Source organism: Moschus berezovskii, chromosome 7 (assembly GCF_049115385.1).
Source record: "Moschus berezovskii isolate FMDL1 chromosome 7, NW_MosBer_1.0, whole genome shotgun sequence".
Lineage (NCBI taxonomy): Eukaryota > Metazoa > Chordata > Mammalia > Artiodactyla > Moschidae > Moschus > Moschus berezovskii.
In genome coordinates, this window is record NC_142466.1 from 29,294,175 (window position 1) to 29,314,361 (window position 20,187).

Consider the following 20,187-nt stretch of genomic DNA (forward strand, 5'->3'; position numbering starts at 1 on the left):
TCATATGTTGAAAGTAACAAATACCCTCAAAACACTTAAAAAATCTTTTAAATTATGTTATAAAATTATTTATTTAAGAAAAGAGATTGTGTTTCTCTAAATATTTCTGTAAAATTGTGATTTTCATTTCAGACATTTTTCAGCTTGTAAGCAAACAGATGATCACTTTGGAGGCTTAAGCAAACAACAGTCTTATTGAATGGAGAGTTGTCACAAGTATAATTTTCATTGTATCTGTTGACTTTTCTTGAGGATTCTTACATGAGGGAAAGGTACTTTTCAATATCCACTCTGACCTCCCAGGCACAGGGGCTGTATTCCTTTTCCTTCAGGTAGAGATGGAGTCCTTGGAAATACTTCCGGACAGCAATTCCCAAATCGGGACAAACCAGAGTCACTACTTCCAGCTGTTCCAGGCTCTGACCCAGGCTTGTAGTTTGTGGAGGAGCGTGCTGTTCCAAGCAGCACAGCTGCTCTCCGTGGTGAAGAGGTTGAAGGTCTGCTGGAGCATCCGCTGGTTGTAACAGGTGCCTTGAGTCATCTGGATTGGGGTGATATTCTCTCTTCTCCAAGAAAACTTGAAGTCGTGCCTGTGCTCTAGGCATGACTGAGAGGGGATCGTTTCATCTGTCTCAGATGTATGAAGATTTCTTTGTTGTCAAGAGGACAAGCAGGGATGGAGCAGAGCATCACCCCTGCCGCTAGCAAACAGATGTTGGCCACAGAGAGTTTCCGTGATTCACTGGAAGGCCAGGAGGGCCCGCGGGCTCCACTGATTGATGAGCGAAGGTTTCTCCGCGTCCTGGCACAGCGCGCTTCTCTGGGCCTTCACAAGAGGGCGGAGGATGTCTTTTTATCGCTTTTATCAGTGAGTTTGCGAGTTCTGAGACTTCGTTTCAGCGGGTTTGGCAGCCGTTTCAGCAGGAAAGGCGTCGCTGCTCAGAGACTAAGGTGGTGCTCCTTGAATAGTGCTCTAAGAAATCTTCAGTCCGAGCCCTCGCCAGAGACATTTTGTGCGGTGGCGTGCCGGAACCTTGCGTTTTCTGCTTTCCCGTGAGTGTTGTGCTTTCTTTCGCACAGAAACGTGAGCGAGGCCACTTTTACAGAGAAAAGGCGTGTAGGGAGGCGTTTGACGCGGAGAATCGGAGCGAGTGGGGGCCGATTTTACAGATTCGGGCTCGTTTCTGGCGCGATGAAGGGGCAGCTCAGGGAACGGGGAGCGTGGCGGCGGCGGAGGGAAGGCTGGACGGTGTTGGGGACGCCCGGGGGTGAGTCGGGGCGCGGTCCCCACCCGAGGCCGGGGGAGCTGTGCGCCCCTGGAGGTGCTCTGGGACTTTCAGGGTGGCCTTCAAGCAATTGGCCTTAAGTGGCGGAGTGAGTATTGAACAACTGAAAAGCAGGAATATTCAAAAACTCACAGCTGTATTTTTGTGCGTTTAAATTTCTATTTAAGTATATTTGTCTCACTAAATATTTAAAATTTTTTATTTTTGAAATATTTTATGAAAACATTTAAAATATTATATATATGATATTAAAGTATGTGAGTATTGAAATATTTATTCATTTTATGAAAATATTTTAAATGTTAGATAATATATTAAAATATGAGTATTAAAATGATATTAATATTTATTTAAATTCTTTTTAAGCTATGGTTTATTTATACTGAAACGAGAATTTAATATGATTTGACTTTACTGGCTTTAATGGAAGCCAACTCATTAATATATTCAAGATCAGTTCTTTATTTGTTTGACAATTTCTTGTGACTCTGTGACAGTCTTAAATGATTATTCTTTAACTCGAGTTTCTGAAACACTGCTGCCAGCACCCCACCTTGAGTGTAGTGTAGAAAAAAGAATTAGTGCAGATGTCCCTGGTCCAGTGATTAAGACTGTGCTTTCAATGCTGCTGCTGCTGCTAAGTCACTTCAGTCGTGTCCGACTGTGCAACCCCATGGACAGCAGGCCACCAGGCTCCCCTGTCCCTGGGATTCTCCAGGCAAGAACACCGGAGTGGGTTGCCAGTTCCTTCTCCAATGCATGAAAGTGAAAAGTGAAAGTGAAGTTGCTCAGTCGTGTCAGACCGTTCGCGACCCCATGGACTGAAGCCTACCAGGCTCCTCCTTCCATGGGATTTTCCAGGAAAGAGTACTGGAGTGGGTCGCCATTGCCTTCTCGCAGGAGGTGTGAATCTGATGTTTTGTCTAGGATCTAAGATCCCCCAAGCAGTGCTGTGCAGTCAAAAAAAAAGGAAGAAGGATGGAAGAGAGAGAGGGAGAGAGGAACCAAAGGAAGAAGAGGCAGTGGCCTGTACAAAGCGTTGAGGTCATTTACCACGTCTGATCTTTTCATTTTCTTTGGGAAGAATTTTATAAGTGAAATGAAAATTACCCCGATTTCATTGGCAATGTGAAGCCTTCCTTTGTAAGACACATGTGGTCTTGCAAATGAAAGGGCATTTCTTATCTTTCTTGAAAATTTTGATTTTTTTTTAGCACATATATTTTGGTATTTTCATTTTTTAATATTGAGTTACAATGTTATTTATCTTGATATCTTAGACTTGGTGCCTTTTAACATTTCATAAAGGACTCAAGAGAAGTCCTTTCTTGCTTTACCCCAATATTAACCCAAGAAATAGCTGTAGAAGTACTGTTGCCACCTTCCCTGGTGTCAGGGAAAGTATAGGAATGTCCCATTTCTTGTCATCCTTTCCTCTGTCACATTTTATTACCGATTTCCTGGTCTCTTTAACCATTAAAAAAAAAAATCTATGTCTTAAAATAATATCACCAGAGGTGGTCTGAGACTAACTGAGGGTGATGTTAGGGACTGTTTGCCTCCTTTGTACTCTTCACAGAGCAGCTATTATTTTGTAAGACAATTTTTCAAGATGCTGGTCCCAAGCAAAAGGATTCAAGTGCTGTAAGATTTCTTTTCATAAAGTTCCAGGACTGCTGTAAGCATGGAATCTTGGATCTGCTCCTTCACAGTTCTTTGGGCAGCCCCCTCTCCGAGACTTTGGTTTTGGTGGGCTTCAAAACACAACATTTTAGCCATTTTCCTTCTCTCCATATCTTTTCTATTTAAAAAATGTCTTTTTTTTTTTTTTAGAAAAAAAATTTCGTTTAACTAACTACAAATCTGATTTCTTTTTCTCTCAGTATGATTTTGAAGTATAACACAATCTGTATCTTAAAAGTAGCATCAAAGGTGGTGTAAATGTACCGAGGTTGAGGAAAGGGACTGCTTATTATCTCATTTATTAACAGAGCAATTGTGTTTTATTAGACAACTGCCTTGAATTCATTTCTCTGCAAAGAACTTAAAGTACTGTGGGATTTCTCTCCATACTGTACCAGGCACTGATCAAAGGAAGGAAACTTGGGCTCCTGGGCTCCTTCAGAGTCCTGCAGGCAGTCCCTCCCCTAGAATTAACACTGCCCTCAACATGCAGATCCTTGACAGTGTTAAGAGACTTGCAGGCAGAGCTTCTCTTGGTTGGACTGAGGGTGGAGTAAAGAGGTTACTGTTGGTTATATTGATATGGAAAGACTGTTATCATTCACTGAGTTTCACATTCTCAGCCTGATTTGCAAACTTTGTATTATTTGAAGTAAAGGATGTTCTCTGTGGCTGCTGCTAAAGTTGTCTTGATGTTTTAGAAGATGAAATGAAGGTCTGGTGTTGGCTACACTCCGGAGCCCCAGACTGTGTGAGAGCAGAGCTTCCTCTGCTTCCGGCCCCTCCTCGTCATCAGCTCTGAGTCTGGCCCTCAGCTGCTCTGAGCACGTGCTGCCTCCTTCCTCCTCGTCCTGCCTCGATGTCCTCTTCTCTGCTCCCAGGAGGGCAGTCACCGTTTGTCTTGACTGTTCTGGAATGCACGTCATCAAGCACACTGTCACATGTGTGTGCGGTCTGCACACTTGGTGACAGAATAAAGAAACTGTGAGAATTAACCCATGTTCAGTATTATGCCACTGTTATCTGTAGACCACCAGAAAACGAGAGCTACGGTCCTGTAAATCACGTGGAAGAATTCAAACCTTACGTATCAGACCTTAAAAAGGAGACGCAGAGAGGTGTGGCTAGATTTATTTTGGCGCAATTTAAACTGTCAAAATAGACTTTGTAGCCACACCTCTGAGTTCTCTTTTAGACTAAAGAAGAGCGTTAGATTGAGCTTCAGGTTTTTATTTCAAGCTGAGTTGACTCATATAGATGAATATCTCCTTTTGGATTAAGACTTTTCCATAAGTATATTTCATTTCCATTGTAATAACACAAAAGAAGTATCAAAGCTGTGACATTGTCTGATGCCCAGGATAGAAGGGAAAAGTTTCTCCGTGGAAACAAAATTGAGAAAAGTGCATAAAATGACAATTCTGGCCGATTTAAAGATCTTATTTGGGGGAAGGTGATGGCAACAGCTGGATAAAGGCTGACACAGCCCAACATCTGCAGCATCACCAAGCTCACAGATGCCAACCCCTTCCCTGATGACATGGAGGGTGATATTCTCCAGCCCTGGAGAAAGGTGATCATCACCATTGCCATCCTCCTAGAGACCAGAAATCGCCAAACTCAGCGCTTCAGGAAACTGAGTCCCAGGGCTACAGCTCTACAAGGAGCTCAAGGCTGCCTTCCCTACACCTCTGCGGCTGGGATGGGCACCACAGATCTCCGTGTAACAGACCAACTGACCCTGCTGGGCACCAACTCCAGGTCAAGCACCTTAAGCCAAGGAGAACCGGGGAGTTCTGGTCAGCAGGAGCCCAGGGCCCGGGCAAGGCACTGCTGGGGCCCAGGGAGCACGTGGAACCTCCGAGCAGTGAGGAAACTTCCTTTTCTGGCCCGACGGCCCAGGGGAGCTTTGCAGCCACTTCGCTCGAAGCCTGTGATTTCTGCACCTGCCTCTGCTTCCATCCTCCCCTTCCTGGGAGGAGATTTTAGCCTGAGTGCTTTACACCAGTGCCCGTTTAGGCAGCGATTGATGACTGGAAGAGCATGTTGCGGTGTGTTTTCAGATTCAGAGTTGTTTCTGGGGAAAGGACTGATTCAGGGAAAGGGGAAGGGTACCTACAGTCTGGCCTGGCCTGTGCTAGATATTGGGACCCTCCTGTGGGAAGACGTAAGGGTGAGCCTGAAACTTACAGGAGCCCCTGGGAAAGGGGAAGTTATTTCATTTAATATAAATGGTTAAGGTCTCCTTCAATGTTCAACTAGTTGATAAATATTTTAAAATCTATAAATAAGTCTGAAACTCACACCAAGTTTAAATATTTTCCTTATGCCAAAACAAGATCATCTAGAAATGTTTTCAAAATGACTTCTTTGTTCATCTCAGTTCAGTTGAGTGAAAGCTGTAGTTGACAAACTTATGACCCAGTAACTACCTTAAATAATTAATCTCAATTTTCAGAATCTTTCTTTCTTATCTCTTTTAGCCTAGGATCTTGTGTTAAGCTTTCAAATTTATAGTTTTGCATTGGAGATTTTTATTAACTTTTAAAAAATGTCATTTCATACAGATAAGTTGCTTAAAAATTCATAATCAAGATGTTTTTGTGTTCAGCATAATGTAGGTTTCCATTTAATATACCATTTGCTATTTAATAGGCACCTTCTATCCCAAATGCACTTATTGCATGTTGACTTGATGCCCAGTAAATATCTCGGTGTGCTTGCTACAGCTATGAGATTATTTCATTTACTAGTAAAAATTAAATGTGTAGATATTCTTTGTACAATACTAGAAAAGATTAACCTATTCTAATTTGCAGAGGTAGAATTTTTGCATTAACAATTAGAGTTGAAGGCACAGATAAGGCATAGTCCTCTTTAGGGTAGTCATGAAACAGTGGCGAAACCTCTGTATACACCTGTCACAGTAAGAACCCTCACGGCTGTTTACTGTGTCCCTGATGCTTTATATAATCTACTCATGTAAGATAGTTTTGTAAGTTGTTATATTATCATCATATAGAGTACATAACATGAGATGGTGCATTGAATGGACTGCAGTATTCCATTATCCCTATTTTAATTTTAATTGGAGAATAACTGCTTTAAATGTTGTGCTGGTTTCTGCTGTACAACATGTAAACCAGCTCTAAGTACACATATATCCACTCCCATTTCCCTATTTTAAAGCTGAGAAAACAGTAGCATAGGACAGAAAAATCAACTGGACTAAATGATGCAGGAAATTGAGGGAAAACTAAAGAGAGCCCGGATAACAAATATCCTGGTCACCTGAGAAGACAAGAGTGACCCACAAGGAATGCAGCAAGATTGTGTTTCCAAACAGTTTCACTGGTAAAACTCCTTTAAGCGTATCATTATTGTTATTCTCATTATTACACTTGCACTTTTATTGACAACCCTGAGGACCAGTAGTGTCCTACCACTGTGCAGGATGCTGGTGGGAATAAGAAATGGAGACAAGCTCCTGATCTGGGGAGTCAATTCCTCCCCATTTAAGGGACTCTCATTTAGAAGGTCCAGATGGAGGATGTGTGTGGGGAGGGGAGTTTAAAATGAAAAGAAAGATTTTGCTCTTGAAAAGTACAGATTATAAGAAATTCTCAAAATAATAAAGGTGGAAATATGTTGAATGAAATGTATAATTGGTGGGATCTTTGTTGATCAATTTTCATAAATGAACCCTGGCTGTTACTGCAGGAACTTGGATATACCTCAGTAATGATATTTTCTGTGCAGCATATTGACATCTTGATTATTAAACTCCCTTCTTAGAAAATCATACTATTTGAAGCTAAGGAACATACCTATTTCCAGTAATTAACCTGACCTGCCTCTTGAGAAACCTGTATGCAGGTCAGGAAGCAACAGTCAGAACTGTACTTGGAACAACAGACTGGTTCCAAATAGGAAAAGGTGTACGTCAAGGTTGTATATTGTCACCTTGCTTATTTAACTTATATGCAGAGTACATCATGAGGAACGCTGGGCTGGAAGAAGCACAAGCTGGAATCAAGATTGCTGGGAGAAATATCAATAACCTCAGATATGCAGATGACACTACCCTTATGGCAGAAAGTGAAGAGGAACTCAAAAGCCTCTTGATGAAAGTGAAAGAGGAGAGTGAAAAGGTTGGCTTGAAGCTCAACATTCAGAAAACAAAGATCATGGCATCTGGTCCCATCCCTTCATGGGAAATAGATGGAAAAACAGTGGAAACAGTGTCAGACTTTATTTTTTTGGGCTCCAAAATCACTGCAGACGCTGATTGCAGCCAGGAAATTAAAAGACGCTTGCTCCTTGGAAGGAAAGTTATGACCAACCTTGATAGTATATTAAAAAGCAGAGACATTACTTTGCCAACCAAGGTCCGTCTAGTCAAGGCAATGGTTTTTCCCGTGGTCATGTATGGATGTGAGAGTTGGACAGTGAAGAAAGCTGATCGCCGAAGAATCGATGCTTTTGAACTGTGGTGTTGGAGAAGACTCTTGAGAGTCCCTTATACTGCAAGGAGATCCAACCAGTCCATTCTAGAGGAGATCACTCCTGGATGTTCATTGGAGGGACTGATGCTAAAGCTGAAGCTGCAATACTTTGGCCACCTCATGCGACGAGTTGACTCACTGGAAAAGACTCTGATGCTGGGAAAGGTTGGGGGCAGGAGGAGAAGGGGACGACGGAGAATGAGATGGCTGGATGGCATCACCGACTCTGTGGACATGAGTTTGAGTGAACTCCGGGAGTTGGTGATGGACAGGGAGGCCTGGTGTGCTGTGATTCATGGGGTCGCGGAGAGTCGGACACGACTGAGCGACTGAACTGAACTGAACTGAACCTCCTGTTCAAATCTCAGCCAAACATAGGTCCATGGTGCTGAATAAAAGATATGGTGGGTGTCCATGAGATGCTTCAACACATTTCGAATGGTCAAATATTGAAATTTTGGCTTAGCTTCTGGTTCAAGATGGCAGAGTAGAAGGACATGGACTCATCTCCTGCAATAGCACTGAAATCTCAAGTAGCTGTTGAAAACCATCCACAGGAGGACTCTAGAGCCCACCCAAAATGATACCCCATGTTCAAAGACAAAAAAGAAATTATAATGAGATGGTAGGAGGTGCTCAAGCACAATAAAAATAAATCCCATACCTGCCAGTTGGGAAACCAACAAACTGGTAAACAATACTACCAAAAAAGTTCTCTCACTGTTGTGACGGTTCTAAGACTCACGTCAGGATTCCAGGTCTGCGAATCCAGAAAAGGGCCTGGGTATCCCCAGGAAATCTGACTGTAAAGGCCAGCGATATTTGATTACAAGTCTTCCACAGGACTGGGGGGAAAAGAGACTCTATTCTCAAAGGGGACAAACAGAATCTTGTGAGCACCAAGACTCAGGGGAACTGAGCAGCAGTGACCCCACAGGAGACTGAACTGACCTACCTGCCAAAGGTGGAGTCTCCTGTGGAGGTGGGTCAGCAGTGGCTTCCCGTAGGGACAAGGGCAGTAGCAGCAGCAATCCTGGAAGGTGCCTCTTTGGCATGAGACCCGTTGGAGGCTTCAGAAATGCACACTTCATTCATGAATAATGTTTCTCACTTCTTTAGTATGAGAAGGGTAACAATTGGCTTCTGAACACTTTTTGAGTTTTGGTCTTTCAGTAGCAATGCAGAGGCTCCAGGAGGTGATAATGACAGCAAGTATGGACAAGGGACTTTACTGAAAAGAGAACTAGGATCCAACCGGGGACAGTGTAGGACTGGAGGGCAGAAATCCATTTCACAGCCCCTGCTCTTTCCTTCCTGCCTCTGCATGTGTTTGATTTTCTGCATTGATATGAGATCTCTATTCTTTCCCTATTATTCGTCTTTGTATTACATCAAAGCATTTTCTGCTAATTCTTCTTTCTCAAAGAGTTTTTATGAACTCATAGGAGTGCTTTTAGAGATATGAAACCCAGAGATTGGAATTCTCTTCAGCATACAGCAAAGGAAAATTCTCACACTGAAAGCACTATGGAACTAGCACCCAAGTTGAAAAGAAAACACCTTGGCCAGGTGCCTCGCGCCTTTCCAGCGTTGCCTTCCAGTCACTGTCTCAGGGCAGCCGTCCGGCCTCCTCCCTGAGCGCAGCCACTCTGTGATCCTCACTGTCCTGATGATGTCTGCCGGAGCGCTTGATGCCTCTTGTGTGATAGGCACCCATTGAGTCCAAACAGTAATTGTATGAAAACTACTCTTACTGGCCCCATATTAAGGATGAGGAAATTCACCTGTTGTGTTTGTGAGATTTTTTTAGGGTGTCATTGCTGGTCATTGGGGGAAGGCAATGGCAAGCCACTCCAGTACTATTGCCTAGAAAATCCCATGGATGGAGGAGCCTGGTAGGCTGTAGTCCGTGGGGTCACTAATGGTCGGACATGACTGAGCGACTTCACTTTCACTTTTCACTTTCACACATTGGAGAAGGAAATGGCAACCCACTCCAGTGTTCTTGACTAGAGCATCCCAGGGACGGGGGAGCCTGGTGGGCTTCCGTCTATGGGGTCACGCAGAGTCAGACACGACTGAAGTGACTTAGCAGCAGCAGCAGCTGGTCATTAGCAGAGCTGGGATTCAGAGGTTTTGGAATTTCTAGAACTCTCCTTTCACCTCAGCTCTCTTGCTGTGGCTCCCACTCCGACTCACCATGCAGCTAGAGAAACCAGCACAGGACAGAGCTCCTGTGTTGGAGGCAGTGAAGGTCCTGTGGAAGGGAGTGAATCGCTCAGTAAGGCAGTGCTGAGGAGGAGGTGGGAGACAGTGATAGGAGTCAGGAGCAGCCAGTCAACACCTATGTCGTCAGCTTTCCAGCAGGAGGAGACTGCTTCCCTCAGATATTTCTATCAGCCATTCTTTAATGAGTGGGTGTAAATTAGTGATGCCTATGACATCAAGCTTAACCATTTCCTACAATTTCATAATTTCCTTTCTACCTGTTTTCTTTTTGGCACCCTCGACAGCTTACTGGATCTTAGTTCCTCAACCAAGGCTCCGTGAAGGAGAAACTCAGAGTCCTAAAAACTACACCACCAGAAAATTCCCAGAATTCCACCTTTTGCCAGAAATTTGTTAGAAAGTGATAGAACTGTTCCACAGTATAAAATGAACAAATACTGTTTTGTGATAGGTATATATAGACAAAATAAGGATTTAGGTTTTCAAAATAAAAAAACTCAAAAAGTTTATCTTGATAAGTAATAAATAAAACAAATTATAATTTTAATGAAATAGAAAGGGGAATATATTTTCTAAGTTTTAATACAATGTAAGGATACACATCTTTTATATGAAAATATAAAATATTGAGATAAAATAATACATTAAATAAGTAAAATATAAATAAATACCATCAAAGCAGTCGTTACTTATGCACTGATATCCCTGCAGCTGGATACTTTTATATCTACTTGCTTACTAGTACGTATTAGTATGTATTGGCTGAATTAATTCAATCAATTTGGTGGCTAAAGCAGAAACCAGAGTCTTCTGAAATGACCTCAGGTGAGCGTACAAGGGTGATGTGGCGTCTTAGTCAGTGAGAGTCAAGTCAAGGTGAGTTCAGTATCCATCCATCATTTTTAACCTTTCTTGCAAGCTGGTTGATGAAGACAAGGATCTCATGATTTCCATTCTGATGATTTCCCAGGCGCAGTCGCTGTATTCCTTCTCTTGCAGGTAGACATGGATGCCCTGGAAGTACCTCTTCACAGCCAGTGTGGGGCCCGTCCTTCTCAGGGCAGAGTCTTCCTCTCCTGTCACTTGCCCCAGGCAGGCGTCCAGGTCGTCCAGCTGCTGATGGAGTCCAGTGCGGAGCTGCGCCAGGAGGGTGGCGTCCCAGGCAGCAGAGGAGCGCTCTGTGTGGAAGAGGCTGAGGCTCTGCTGGAGCATCTCGTGGAGCACAGAGAAGGCCTGGGCCTCCTGGAGCTGGCCGCCCTCCACCATCTCCTGGGGGAAAGCGAAGTCTTTTCTGTCCTGCAGACAGAAGCGAGGGGAGAGTCTGCTCATTTGGCCCAGGAGCCTGAGGTTCCGCCTGCCAACCAGCACGTGGTTCTGAGACAGGTCACAGCCCAGGGATCCTCCCAGGCTGTAGCTGACCAGCACCAGGGCCATCAGTAGAGAGATCACGAAGGCCATGGGGAAGATGCGGCTGCTGCTGGGCTGGCTGAGACGGTGTCTGCTGGAACCTTGAGGTAGGTTCTCTGATGCCATGCTTTCTAAGCAAGCCATTAAATAGGGAACATGGTAATTTTCATTTTCTAATCATTTCTATACACTTTTACTTCCTATTTTGGTTTTCATTTATGTATTTTGAATATGGTCAAAGAATTTGTCATCAATCTAAACTATTAATTTTACCTTTTCCAGGTAACTTCAGATGTGCTTATCCAAATGGATATTCATCATCAAATGAAAAAGACCTTCATCTTAAGTCAGAATAAACATACATTTGTAATTACACACATTATTGCTCCCTGTCGCTCAAGCATAAATGTTCCTCTCCTCTTGTCCAGGAACTTCTGTAGCCCTGATCCTAGGCTCCATTTTCCCCTCTCACTTTACCTCGGAAGCCCAGCTCCCTCAGTCCTATGGTTTCTCTATTTATTTAGGGATTTATCAGATCACTGTGGCAGTTGAGCTCTTTGAAACAAAGGATGGGTTTTCTTTAGTGTTTGATTTAGAGAAGAAGCTGATTATTATCAGTCCATGAGCTTCTCCCATGTTTTTCTTCCTTCTAGAACACTTTCCTGCAGGTCCATGTGATTGTATTTTAGGGAACCACAAGGTCAGGGCCATTACAGACATCACCCTTTCTTTCCACCATTTTCTTGCTAGAGACCTGTCGTCCTCCACAGACTGGGCCAACACCCCCACCAGAATCCTGGTTCTTCTCAGGGAACATTGGTGAGGAGTCTCTAAATCCAGGATAATTGTATTTTCCCAGCAGCACCTCACTCACAAGGGAGAGATCACATGGAGCCGTCCCCTGTCCTCTGGAGTGGCAGGGTCCCTTCCTCACCTGCTGGACTCCCTCCCTGAGGACAGGCTCACCACATCCTGTGGACTTGAAAATCTCCTCTCTGTGGAGGGCTTGTTTATTTGTTGGGAAAATAAATCATCTTCCTAAACCCCGTCCTCTCCCCTGCAGTGTTTGTGTGAAGGACCCGAGTTCCCGGTGGTGACCCCTCTTCTCCTGACCCGTGTCCCCAGGTGTCTAAAGTGTCAGGCGTGCCCAGACGCTGAGAGCAAAAGTGTGTTTGTGCAAGTTGGTGGAGGAGTTTCCAACTGCAGTCATTTTGCTTTTAGTAGATAAATAATATCTACTTTGCCAAGTATGTGAAGTGAGTGAAAGTTGTTCAGTCGTGTCCGACTCTGCAACTACAGTCCATGGAATTCTCCAGGCCAGAATACTGGAGTGGGTAGCCTTTCCCTTCTCCAGGGGATCTTCCCAGCCCAGGGATAAAACCCAGGTCTCCCGCGCTGCAGGCAGATTCTTTACCAGCAAGGGAAGCCCATGCCAAGTACAGGTTTTATTATTCAGCTCCTTTACGTAAACTCTTCAGCACTTGTTCTGCTCAGAGTTTTGAGCTGAGGAAGGAGATTCAGTGCTGGCGTTGTCCCTTATTGGAAGCTTACGTCACGGAATCTAGTGAGTGACAGTCGTGTGTTCAGGCTGTTGATTCCACCTGGCATCCCTGTTCCTCTGTCTCTGTCTCCTCTGAGAATGCAGGGCAGTGAGACCCAGCCTTCTAGATCAGGAGAAATGGCCTTCTTTCCTTGAGTGTATTTTTTCATTTAAACATTTATATTAACCTAGTGACTGATTGGACAGGATTTGGCTCACTGCTCCTTCTCTGGCTGTAATTCACGATGAGGTGAGAACAAGAGAGGGAAGTAAAGAAAGCCCGAGGGGCTGCATCACTTTCAGGAGGTGAGATTTTTTTGTTTCTCTTTGCAATTTTGCTCGAAAGTAAAATTGCACAGTTGTCTTGTGGGCAACTAGAAAACAAGGGTAAGTCTCAATGTCACGAATATGAAAGAAAGGAAGTGGCTTTCCCTGACACAGTGATGTATTCTGGGTTAGCTTCAGTGCAGCATAGCTGGGGCCTAGGCAGTGGCAGAGGGGAAGGATCAGGTCAATATGAACAACAGAAAGGCTGGACATGGCTGTCTCTGACAGAAGCTCAGCAAAGGCCAAGTCCAGAGTCCGTGGACTGCCCTCAGCTTTGTAAGACCAGCCACCTGATTTTTCTTTCCTTTAATCCATATGTGGTCAGTATAAGGGGAGAAGGAAGAATTCACACGCACCAGCTCACGGGAGACAGGCAATCAGAACCCCAGTTGCTAGAACACTAACCCTCTCTCACAGGGTCAAGGAGACCAGCCTTGCTGAGCATCTGTGACAAATCCACCTGGGCAATGAAAAGATGCTCTGAAAAAACTAGAATGAAAGGGAATGAAATGATTGCAAAAGATTCTGATCTTAATCTGGGTAACAGTAATTATGATATTCAAAACGATAACTGAATTTTATTGATTGCTAACCCTACGGGTGTTCATTGGAAGGACTGATGCTGAAGCTGAAACTCCAATACTTTGGCCACCTCAAGTGACGAGTTGACTCACTGGAAAAGACTCTGATGCTGGGAGGGGACGGGGACGACAGAGAATGAGGTGGCTGGATGGCATCACCAGCTCGATGGACATGAGTTTGAGTGAACTCCGGGAGTTGGTGATGGACAGGGAGGCCTGGCGTGCTGTGATTCATGGGGTCGCAAAGAGTCGGACACGACTGAGCGACTGAACTGAACTGAACTGAACCCTAATATCCCTCATATTGCACCTTGTGGTATGCTGACATTGATGGGTTGGGTTTCTTCGGGTGTTTTAAGAATTTTAAAAGTATTCATTTTATGTATTTATTTGGATGTTTTAAGAATTTTAAAAGTATTCATTTTATGTATTTATTTGGATGTGCCATACTTGCAGCTTGCTGGTTCTTGCATACTCCTTGTGTCAGATGGGATCTTTACTTGTGGCATGGGAAGTCTTGGTTATGGCCTGTAGGATCTAGTTCCTGACCAGGAACAAAACGTCAAAATTCTAGGAGAGTAAGACAACTTTCTTAGAATCTCTTCTTCAGCAGAGAACTTCAAGTACCGTAGGATTTCTCTCTATTTTGTACAAGGCACTGCTCAAAAGGGCGGAAACCTGGGCTCCTGGGCTCTTCACAGTCCTGCGGGCCTTCCCTCTCCTAGAATTAACACTTAGGGATTCAACATGCAGACCCTTGACTGTGTTAAGGAACTTGGAGTCAAAGCTTCTCTTGGTTGGACTGAGGGTGAAGTAAAGGGGTTGCTGTTGGGTATATTGATATGAAAGACTGCTATCATTCACTAAGTTCCACATTCTCAGCCTAATTTGCAAAGTTTCTTTTATTTGAAGTAGAGGATGTCCTCTGTGACTGCTACTAAAGTTGTCTGGATGTTTTGGAAGAAGAAATGAACGTCTGGTGTCCACTACACTCAGGAGCCCCAGATTGTGTGAGAGCAGAGCTTCCTGCTGCTCCCAGTCCCTCCTCTTCATGAGCTCTGAGTCTGGCCCTCAGCTGCTCTGAGCACGTGCTGCCTCCTTCCTCCTCATCCCGCCTCCAGAGTCTTCTCCCCCGCTCCCAGCAGGGCAGTCATCATCCCCTCCTGACGCTCCTGGAATCCACATGGCCAAGCACATTGTCACATGTGTGTGCGGTCAGCACACTTTAGTGAGAGAACGAAGAGAACTCTATGAATTAACCCATGTTCGTTATCATGCCATTATTATCCGTAGACCACCAGAAAACAGGAGCTACAGTCCTGCAAATAACTGAAGAAGCCAAACCTTATGTATTAGACCCTTAAAAAAGAAATGCAGAGATATGGCAATTTAAAAATTGGTGCAATTTAAAAACTGTCACAATAGACAACGGAGTCACAACTCTAAGTTCTCTTTTAGACTAAAGAAGAGAGATTGAGCCTTGGGTTTTTGTTTCAAGCTGAGTTGACTAATGTAGATGAATATCTCCTTTTGGATTGAGACTTTTCCATGAGTATATTTCATTTCCAGTGTAAAACACAAAAGAAGCATTGAAGCTGTGACATTCTCTGATGCCCAGGATAGAAGGGAAAAGTTTCTCCATGAAAACAAAATTGAGAAAAGTACAGAAAATGAAATTCTGGTCTATTTAAAGATTCTATTTGCGGGAAGGTGCTGGGAACAGCTGGATAAAGGCTGGCACAGCCCACCATCTGCAGCATCCTCAGGCTCACCAGGTGGCAACCCCTTCCCTGGCGACATGGAGGGTGATGTTCTCCAGCCCTGGAGAATGATGATCATCACCATTGCCACCCTCTGAGGGACCATGAATCCCCCAAACTCAGCACTTAAGTGAAGTTGAGTCCCAGGGCTCCAGCTCGACAAGCTACTCAAATCTGCCTTTCCTCCGCCTCAGTGACCGGGAGGGCACCACAGAGCTCCCTGTAATGGACCAACTGGCCCTGCTCGCCCAGCAGACCTGTCTCCAGGTACACCGCCTTGAACTCCAGCACCCTGTCCACGGGGAGAACCGGGGAGTCCCTGTAGGCAGGAGCGTCCAGCTGAGCTAGGTGCTGCTGGGGCCCAGGGAGAGCCTGGGGCCTCGGGAGCAGTGAGGAAACTTCCTTTTTGGGCCACATGGCCCAGAGGAGCTTTGCAGGGGTTTCGCTTAGAACTTGATTTCTGCACCTGCCCCTGCATCAATCCTCCCCTTCCTGGGAGGAGATTTTAGCCAGAGCAGTTTACACTGGTGCCCGTTTATGCTGTGACTGATGGCTGGAAATCTGAGCATGTTGTGGCATATTTTCATATTCTGGGTTGTTTCTCGGGAAAAATAAATTATTTGGGGAAATGAGAAAGGCATATACATTCTAGACAGTAATCTAGATATTGGGACCATCCAGTGGAAAGATCTGAGGACAAGACAGAGATTTACAGAAGCCCCTGGGGAAAGGGAAAATAATTTTATTTAATATGAATGGTTAATTTCTCCTGCAATGTTCAACAAGTTGAAAATATTATAAAATGTATAAATAAGTCTAAACTCACACCAAGTCTAAATATTCCTTATGGCAAAACAAAACTTAACTTCCTGTCTTCAGTGGAAGGAAAATCATCTATAATCTTTTCAAAATTACTCCTTTTTTCATCTCAGCTCAGTTGAGGGAAAGGCATATTTGAGAAACTTATGACCCAGTAGCTACCCTAACTGATTAATCTCAATTTTCAAAATCTGTTTTTCTTCTCATTTCCTTTAACTAAAGATCTTATGTTAAGCTTTCAAATTTATACATAGTTTTGCATGGAAAGTTTTATTAACTTTTTAAAAATGTAATTTCGTACAGATAAGTGCTTTAAGATTCATAATCAAGATGTTTTTGTGTTCAGCATAATGTAGGTTTACACTTAATATACCATTTCCTACCGAATAAGCATCTTATATGCCAAATGCACTGCTTGCATGTTGATTTGTTGCCCACTAAATATCTTGGTGTGCTTAATACATTCACGTGATTATTTTATTTGCTAGTAAAATTTCAAAATATGTAGCTATGCTTTGGACAATACTAGAAAAGATTAACCTATTCTAATTTGCAGAGGTAGAATTTTTGCATTAACAATTAGAGTTGAGCAAGGCACAGATAAGGCATAGTCCTCTTTAGGGTAGACCTGAAACAATGGCGAAACCTCTGTATACACCTGTCACAGTAAGAACCCTCACGGCTGTTTACTGTGTCCCTGATGCTTTGTATAATCTATTCATATATATTAATTTTGTAAGTTGTTATATTATCATCATATAGAGTAAATAACATGAGATGGTGCATTGAGTGGACTACAGTATTCTCATTATCCCTGTTTTGTTTTTAATTGGAGAATAATTGCTTTAAATGTTGTTGGTTTCTGCTGTACAACATGTAAACCAGCTCTAAGTACACATATATCCACTCCCATTTCCCTATTTTAAAGCTGAGAAAACAGTAGCATAGGACAGAAAAATCAACTGGACTAAATGATGCAGGAAATTGAGGGAAAACTAAAGAGAGCCAGGATAACAAATATCCTGGTCACCTGAGAAGACAAGAGTGACCCACAAGGAATGCAGCAAGATTGTGTTTCCAAACAGTTTCACTGGTAAAACTCCTTTAAGCTTATCATTATTGTTATTCTCATTATTATACTTACACTTTTATTGACAACCCTGAGGACCAGCAGTATCCTACCATTGTGCAAGATGCTGGGTGGGAATAAGAAATGGAGACAAGCTCCTGCTCTGGGGAATCAATTCCTCCCCATTTAAGGGACTCTCAGTTAGAAGGTCCTAATGGAGGATGTGTGTGGAGGAGTGGAGTTTAAAATGAAGAGAAAGATTTTGATATTGAAAAGTACAGATTATAAGAAATTCTCAAAATAATAAAGGTGGAAATATGTTGAATGAAATGTATAATTGGTGGGATCTTTGTTGATCAATTTACATAAATGAACCCTGGCTTGTTATGCAGGAACTTGGATATACCTCAAGAAAAATATTTTCTGTACAGCATGTTGACATATTGATTTTTAAAATCTTTCTTAGAAAATCATACTATTTGAAGACAGACAACATACCTATTTCCAGTGATTAACGCCCTGTTCAAATCTCAGCCATAAGTCCATGGTGGTGAATAAATATATGGTGAGTGTGCATGAGACAGTTCAGCATATTTCAGATGGTCAAATATCAAAGTTTTGGCTTAGCTTCTGGTTCAAGATGGCAGAGTAGAAGGGCATGCACTCATCTCCTGCAAGAGCACCAGTATTGCAACTGGCTGTTGAAAACCGTCCACAGGAGGACTCTGGAGCCCACCGAATAAGGATGCCCCATGTCCAAACACAAAGAAGAAACTACAATGAGATGTAGGAGGCGCTCGAGCACAATAAAAATAAATCCCATACCTGTCAGATGGGAAACCAACAAACTGGAAAACAATAATACCAAAAAAGTTCTCCCGATGTTGGGAAAGTTCTGAGCATATGAACGTTCACATGCTTGCAAGCCTGCAAAGGGACTGGGAATCCCCAGGGAATCTGACTCTGAAGGCTAGTGAAGTTGATTACAGGACTTCCACAGGACTGTGGGGGAGACTCTTCTTGCAGGGGACAAACAAAATCTTGCATGCACCAAAACTCAGGGGAAGGGAGCAGTGACCCCACAGGAGACTGAACCAGACCTCCCTCCTAAAGTTGGAGTCTCCTATGGAAGAGTGGGTCAGCAGCGGCTTACCCTGGGGACAAGGGTAGTAGCAGCAGCAATCCTGGAAGGTGGCCCTTGGTGTAAGTCTCCTTGGAGGTTGCAGAAAATCAAGCACTTCATTCATTAATAATGTTTCTCACTTCTTTAGTATTAGAAGAGGTAAAACTGGCTTCTGAACGGTTTGTTGGGTTTTGTTCTTTCAGTAGCAAAACAGAGGCTCCAGAAGGTGACATTGCCAGCAAGTATGGACAAGGGATTTTATGGAAAGGAAAACTAGGATCCAACCTGGGACAGCCCAGAACTGGAGATCAGAACCATACACTTCACAGCCGCTACTCTTTCCCTGCTGCCTCTTCTTGTGATTGATTATCTGCACTGATATGCGATCTCTATTCTTTCCCTATTCTCATATTTATGTTAGATCAAGCATTTTCTCTAAAGCTGAAACTGCAATACTTTGGCCACCTCATGCGACGAGTTGACTCATTGGAAAAGACTCTGATGCTGGGAAAGGTTGGGTGCGGGAGGAGAAGGGGACAACAGAGAATGAGATGGCTGGACGGCATGACCGACTCTGTGGACATGAGTTTGAGTGTACTCCGGGAATTGGTGATGGACAGGGAGGCCTGGCGTGCTGTGATTCATGGGGTCGTGGAGAGTCGGACACGACTGAGGGACTGAACTGAACTGAACTGAAGCATTTTCTACTGAATCTTCTTTCTCAAAGAGTTTTTATGAACTCATAGGAACGCTTTTAGAAGTATGAAACCCCAAAATTGGAATTCTCTTCAGCATACAGCAAAGGAAAATTCTCACACTGAAAGCACTATGGAACTAGCACCCAAGTTGAAAAGAAAACACCTTGGCCAGGTGCCTCGCGCCTTTCCAGCGTTGCCTTTCAGTCACTGTCTCAGGGCAGCCGTCCGGCCTCCTCCCTGAGCGCAGCCACTCTGTGATCCTCACTGTCCTGATGATGTCTGCCGGAGCGCTTGATGCCTCTTGTGTGATATGCATCCATGGAATCCAAACAGTAATTGTATGAAAACTACTCTTACTGTCCCCGTATTAAGGATGAGGAAATTCACCTGCCATGTGTGTGAGATTTTTTAGGGTGTCACTGCTGGTCATTAGCAGAGCTGGGATTCAGAGGTTTTGGAATTTCTAGAACTCTCCTTTCACCTGGGCTCTCTTCCTGTGGCTCCCACTCTGACTCACCATGCAGCTAGAGAAACCAGCACAGGACAGAGCTTCTGTGTTGGAGGCAGTGAAGGTCCTGTGTAAGGGAGTGAATTGCTCAGTAAGGCAGTGCTGAGGAGGAGGTGGGAGACAGTGATAGGAGTCAGGAGCAGCCAGTCAACACCTATGTCGTCAGTTTTCCAGCAGGAGGAGACTGCTTCCCTCAGATATTTCTATCAGCCATTCTTTAATGAGTGGGTGTAAATTAGTGATGCCTATGGGAAATAGATGGAAAAACAGTGGAAACAGTGTCAGACTTTATTTTGGGGGGCTCCAAAATCACTGCAGATGCTGATTGCAGCCATGAAATTAAAAGACGCTTGCTCCTTGGAAGGAAAGTTATGACCAACCATGATAGTATATTAAAAAGCAGAGACATTACTTTGCCAACTAAGGTCCGTCTAGTCAAGGCAATGGTTTTTCCCGTGGTCATGTATGGATGTGAGAGTTGGACTGTGAAGAAAGCTGATCGCCGAAGAATCGATGCTTTTGAACTGTGGTGTTGGAGAAGACTCTTGAGAGTCCCTTATACTGCAAGGAGATCCAACCAGTCCATTCTAAAGGAGATCAATCCTGGGTGTTCATTGGAGGGACTGATGCTAAAGCTGAAACTGCAATACTT

At 43.8% G+C, this 20,187-nt stretch overlaps 1 protein-coding gene and 1 pseudogene across 1 annotated transcript; both read right to left on the reverse strand.

Moving 5' to 3' along the window:
* Positions 1–257: 257 nt before the first annotated feature.
* On the reverse strand, positions 258–3,895 carry LOC129556918 (uncharacterized; annotated as a pseudogene).
* A 6,690-nt stretch (positions 3,896–10,585) lies between these two features.
* On the reverse strand, positions 10,586–11,176 carry LOC148777289 (interferon omega-1-like). Its single transcript, XM_088837771.1, has one exon. The coding sequence runs from the start codon at positions 11,159–11,161 to the stop codon at positions 10,586–10,588; it is 576 nt and encodes a 191-aa protein (XP_088693897.1). The 5' UTR covers positions 11,162–11,176.
* Between the last annotated feature and the right edge of the window lie 9,011 nt (positions 11,177–20,187).